This window comes from Anneissia japonica, unplaced genomic scaffold (assembly GCF_011630105.1).
Source record: "Anneissia japonica isolate Jap-2015-1 unplaced genomic scaffold, ASM1163010v1 scaffold3293_len478364_cov160, whole genome shotgun sequence".
NCBI classification, from domain to species: domain Eukaryota; kingdom Metazoa; phylum Echinodermata; class Crinoidea; order Comatulida; family Comatulidae; genus Anneissia; species Anneissia japonica.
In genome coordinates, this window is record NW_022743266.1 from 428,117 (window position 1) to 434,272 (window position 6,156).

Consider the following 6,156-nt stretch of genomic DNA (forward strand, 5'->3'; position numbering starts at 1 on the left):
CGTTGCATAAAAATTACTTTTTCTTTCAAGTAAGCTTCAGTTCTTTAATAACAATACTAAAAAAATTATAGTTAATAGGTTTTGGTACTAAGCAGTCTTCCGAAAAATGAAGTTTTTTAATATCGATCCCGAAATACATGTAGGGCTTAGGCTCTATCTGCACTGCAGGGTATGTACTGTATGTGTGCTGTGTTGGGTGGGCGTGTGTGTAGTGGTGGTTGTGGCTCTGCGGTATTAGGCCTAGTTACGCACGTATAGATGGAGCCTTGCGAGGCAGGATTTAATGTTTTTTTCATGGCATTATGTACCAGTTCTTATAGGCTAGACATATATAAATGCTGACTTAAAACATGTAGTATGATTTACTAACTAAATTAAAATATATATATATTTTTAATTTTTCAGCAAACGTGTGAATCTTGCAAGTTGCTGTTACCTTGCTAGAATTCTATGTTCTTTGATGAGATATAATAAATCAGCCATAGCCTCTAACATACCAATGAACCAAGCAAAGCCTTGTTGACTGCTGCCAAGAACGCTTTACTAGCTAAATGCTAAATAAATAATATTTATAAATTTATATTTTAGGCCAACTGCAATGTGTAAACAAATGTAAAATTGTCAATTAAAAGTAAACAAATTGATGAAAATTGTTTGTTTTCTTCATTTTGTGTAATACTTTCATGTTGCACAGTGCGTTGTAAGGCGTCACAGCGCGTCGCTACAGGAGGCGATCGCTTCATGAAAAAAATCTCCCTATTTTTTGGTTTTCAAACTTGGGATCTCTGAATGGATAGTAAATGTGTATCAGCAGCACAAATAAGACAGTCGAAAATCGAAAATTTCACTCTTTATGAAAAAATTGGCAAAAGGCCAATTGTGCAATGCTACATATTATGAAACCAGGTCATTTGAAATTCTTGCCTCACTTCCATTCTCCTTTCTAAACCACTTGCATCCACTGCAGAGATCTTTTAAAGACCTTAAAACAACACATACAGCCATACACACTGGTACTCCTTTACAGCCATACACACTGGGACTCCTTTAGTAGTAGAGTCGATCATTAAATTTCAGTCACAAACTAAGCATACAGAACACCACAATCATAAAAACCTGGCCAATCATCACATAATCAGTCAGAGCTAGTGTGGACTTTGCTTACACTGTCCCTGTGCCATGTATCACAACGGGTGCAGGTCAACTCGGCCACAAGTCAACTCGGCCACAGTCAACTCGGCCACAAGTCAACTCGGCCACAAAAATTACGGCTTCTGCCAACTCGGCCACAAGTCAACTCGGCCATAAGTCAACTCGGCCACAAGTTATTTAATGTAAATCTAAGTTTTTGCATCCTTTTTCTTCAATATATGATTGAAATAAAGTACACAGTATGTTTTAGTAAAACAGGACCACATGTGTATAAGACCACACTACCAAAAGAGATTTGAATGCTATTGCCTATGAATTAAAAAGAGTTATTTATTAATGTGTTCGTCTTCTGTTTACTCACAACATTCTACTTCAACAATAATATTAAACAACAATAAATAAAACGGCAATAAATTAGTAATATTTACATACTAATTAGTCATTATGACGATAATAAATGTGATTATAACAACAACAACATTAATTATAGTAATATTTATTTTAACAAATAGTAGTAATACTAGTATGGTAATAATAACGATATTTAAATATCAATTTTAATAACTAATTAGTGATAATAACGATATTGAAGGTGATAATAGCAATAATAAATTAAAGATAATGTTTATTTTTATAATAATAGTAATACTAGTTAGTAATAATAATAATAATGATACTTATAATACTAGGCCTACTTAGTAATAATAGGGTAATAATATCAATAATAAAGGTGACAACAACAACAATAATATTAATAATAATAATAATATGAGAAAAATAATAATAAAACGCCAATAATAACTTTTTAAATTACTATTATTAAAATTATAATACTAAGACTAATAAATAATAATAATATGAATAATAATAAAAAATTGAAAAGTATTTATTATTTATACGGTACAATAAATATATGTACTATATATATGTAATAATAATATCAGCAAAAATTTGAACAATATATAATGTTAATGCTAAGACTAATAATATTAAAACTAACGGTAATAAAAACAACAATAATAATAACAACAATAACAATAATAACAGCAATAATAACAATTAACTAGTACAATGTTACCAGTAAATGACTTGTGGTCGAGTTGATTTGTGGCCGAGATGACATGTGGCCGAGTTGACTCGTGGCCGAGTTGACTGTAGCCAAACTTTTTGTGGCCGAGTTGACTTGTGGCCGAGTTAACTTGTGGCCGAGTTGACTGTGGCCGAGTTGACTTGTGGCCGAGTTGGATCAAATTCACCACAACAAGCTAACTCATGGCTAGTTGTGCCTTGCCTAGCCTCTAGCCCATGTCTTAGCTAGGACTTGTTTTGGTGCGTTATATTCATTAATTCATGCAAACATTCCATAACAAAACGTGTGTTAACATTTGTTGCAACTAGTAGGAGACTTTGATGATATGTCGATTATCAATAGAGGCTATGAATAGGCTAGGCCCAGCCCTATTTTCTTAGGCTAGCTAGGCCTATGCTAAGTAGAAGCTAGTTGGTGGGAGGGTCAAAACACCCTTCTAAACTAAAAAGACACGAATGATTAATTAGTATTGCAACAAAGCGATTTAAATGATGGTTCAGATACAAGACACACCGACTGCGTTAACATGAGATATATCACATTATTTTATAGTATAGTAAGTACATGTTAGCCACCCAATGGTACCTACTAAGGGCCTAGCTCGTTCATCATTTTGTATACAAACACTGAAGCCAATATCAAAATATGGGAGTATCCCATTCAATGGCGTACAGCGTCTCAGGTTAGCAGCGGGAGGTATATCTATCTACTTACTTTTAACCGTTCTTTCGGTCGTTGAATTCTTCATATCAGTGGTAGCCATAGTAAATGCCCTATAGCTTCCACTGAATAATTTTTATAATTCCGATGGCAGGCAAAAACACAGATGCTCTTAGATTTTTGCTGGATAATTACCAGGGTTCTCCTTTAAAAACAAATTCAAGATGGCGTGAACAGCAACAAATATTTAAAGAGGGCGCTATTGCATAAACTTTGACAGAGAGCCGTAGATAGAGAGAGTTTGGCCAACTTGGCGTATGGGCGCCATGTTGTCACCAAACAGCGTGCGCGCGTATTAGCTTTATAACATTTTATAAAACACTGATGCTGCATAAACTTTCTTTCATTATTCCGTTCATGAGGACAATTCAATTATGGGATTTTAACATATATTTGTAAATATCATATACTGTATAATCATATTTACCTAACTTTGGAATTAATTAATCAGTGACGTGCTGTATTATTTCGAGAAGATAAACTATACTAACTGAAATCGTATGCTTAATTACACACACCCTTTTTAATTGAACAACAAACTCTCAAAATTAATAATCCAACATCATCCTCACTTTGGTTTGCGTGTACAATGAAGAACGGGTAAAGAATAAAGACATCCAAACATTTGATTAAATGAATATCCATATGCAATATTAGTATCTATTTATTGCATATATTTAATTAGCCTATTGTTAATGAAATACTATCTAAATTAATTTTCCACACAACTTTGGTTTATATATATTGTATTAAATAGAATAAATTGCACACAAACAACTATGCTTACCTATAAATATAATGCACCGATCTCTCGTCGATACGCCAATCCTCCCTTTTGTTTACATGCTGTCTCTTATACACATCTAGATGTGTATAAGAGACAGGTACACACACGGTGGCTACAGTCAAACATCAGTTTAGCCGCTGTCTCTTATACACATCTAGATGTGTATAAGAGACAGCTTTTTTTCCATTGTTATTACAGCAGATAGGCCTTATGTGTGTTTACACAGGGCCGTCGGAACCGCACCGGCCGCACCGGCTTTGGGCTGACCACTTTTTCTCTATCCTATCACAGGTCTCCCTCCATACAACCAATTAAAAATCCTTTTTTGGGACCACGGTTTTTAGTGGTCTTTAGCAGCTTTGGTCTCTAATTTGAATCAATATAATTAAAGACCGGCTTTAAAAGTAGTCTCTAATATCTCTATTTAGAGGGGATCTAAGAAATGATATAGTAAATGTAAGATGTGTGAATGGGTGTAGGGCCTACAGTTACTGTAAGATGTTATTATTATTATTAATGCTAAAACTATTTCCCTGTAGTCCTGTGCATGGTGGTCTTTTGGTGTCGAACTCAGTCCCAATTTGGAAGAATCCACATCCGGGAGATCTGTTTAAATGAATTTTCTTATCACGACCAAATTTTGCTGTGCATGGTGATGCCATGCACAGCATTATGATTGGTACTACCTGCTGCGCAGACAATTGACATTACAGTTTCAAAACTTGTTAAAGCATGCAAATATCATCATGAATTTGCGGGAGATGGTTTATTTCGGGGAAAAATATGCTGGAGTTCTTCCTGCCAGTTTCTAGGAGACCCCTTTGCGAGACTCTACGGGAGACATGGAACTCATGGGTACTAAATGTGGTCTTCAGATTTCTCTATTTAGATGTAAATTAAAAAATAATACATTAAATGTTTTTAAATGGTTGTACAGTAACTGCATGCTCTTATTTATTCTTAATTAAACATTTCTTAGTAGCCAGACATCAACTTGTCTTTCCATTAAAATATTACTGACATTGCCACTAACATTTATCGTCATTCAATAGAAAAAGACGCTATACACAAAACAGTGCATTGGCTAATATATCTACGTGTAAGTAATATAGGCCTATAACACAATTTATTGTATTGCCGTGTACATTTCAAATTTATTTACAATCCTTAATTTCAATATTTAAGATTGATTTTGAAATTGTTTAGAGGTATAATACAAAATAACTATTATAACATTTTGGCAATGGTATAATGGCCAAGCTGGCCCTGATTAGGCCTACTTCCAATATAAAAAATTGTAACCCTTAAATTAAAAGTGAAGACATTAATTTTTCTAAAATTATGCATGTGCTATTTCCCGGCTGAGGAGCCATTTTTTTCAACTATGGTGGGAAAAAAAATGTGTTGCACCCTACCACCCACCCATGCCCACTCATATTAAAATGGCCGGACACACTTGCAAAATGCTTCCGACGGCTATGATACATACATAAACAAAATTGAGTAGTTGCATACGATTTGTTTTTTCCATGAATCCATAAATCCCAAAAAGAAAGGGGGGTTGGGGGGTCCTCCCCCGGGAAAATTTTTATTCCTAGAAGGCGGGAAATGAGCTTTTCCGACTTCTGAAGTGTCTTTTAATTACCTTCAAGTTCTTCAAAATTCAAGGCTTTCCCCTCTTGAAAATTATTATAATGAATCAATGAACTCAAAGAGAAAATGGAGGTTCGGGTTCTTCCCGGGAAAGTGTTGATTAAATGGTGGGAAATGAGCTTTCCCAACTTCTCAAGTAGCTAGGTTTTAGCTGGGTGTCTAATGACTTTGTTCTCCAAAATTCAAGGTTTCCTCTCTTGAAAACGGTCAGGTAAATTTTTCCACTTGTTATTACAGTAAATAGGCCTTATGTGTGTATACATACATATAAAAAATATTGAGTAGTTGCATATAATTTTTTTTTTTCATAAATCGATAAATCCCAAATAGAAAGGGGGTCCGGAGGCTCTCCGCCGGGAAAATTTTGATTCCATAAGACGGGAAATGAGCTTTCCCGACTTCTGAGGTGTCTTTTAATTACTTTTAATTTCTTCAAAAAATTAAAGGTTTTTCACCTCTTGAAAATAATTCAATGAATCAATGAACCCCAAAGAAAAAGGTGTCGGGGTTCCCCCGAAAAAAATTTGATTCCTAGAAGGCGGGAAATGGGCTTTCCCGACTTCTGAAGTGTCTTTTAATTACTTTAAATTTCTTCAAAATTCAAGATTTCCCCCTCTTGAAAATGATTCAATGAATCGATGAACCCCCCCCCCCCACAAAAATGGGTTCCGGGTTCCCCGGGAAAATTTCGATTTCTAGAATGCGGGAAATAAGCTTTCCTGACTTCGGAAATGTCTTTTAAATGACTTTTTAA

The 6,156-nt window shown here is 34.7% G+C and overlaps 1 protein-coding gene across 5 annotated transcripts in view; it reads right to left on the bottom strand.

Annotated features, from left to right (window-relative positions):
- The window catches only part of LOC117119409 (serine/threonine-protein phosphatase 2B catalytic subunit alpha isoform-like), a 69,819-nt gene extending 66,670 nt beyond the window's left edge, over nucleotides 1–3,149 (bottom strand). For all 5 annotated transcript variants that reach the window (XM_033264221.1, XM_033264220.1, XM_033264219.1 and 2 more), the window contains exon 1: nucleotides 2,957–3,149. In XM_033264221.1, the coding sequence (XP_033120112.1) occupies nucleotides 2,957–3,005 (49 nt within the window). In that variant the 5' untranslated portion in view covers nucleotides 3,006–3,149. The remainder of the gene's footprint in view (nucleotides 1–2,956) is intronic.
- Nucleotides 3,150–6,156: the final 3,007 nt, after the last annotated feature.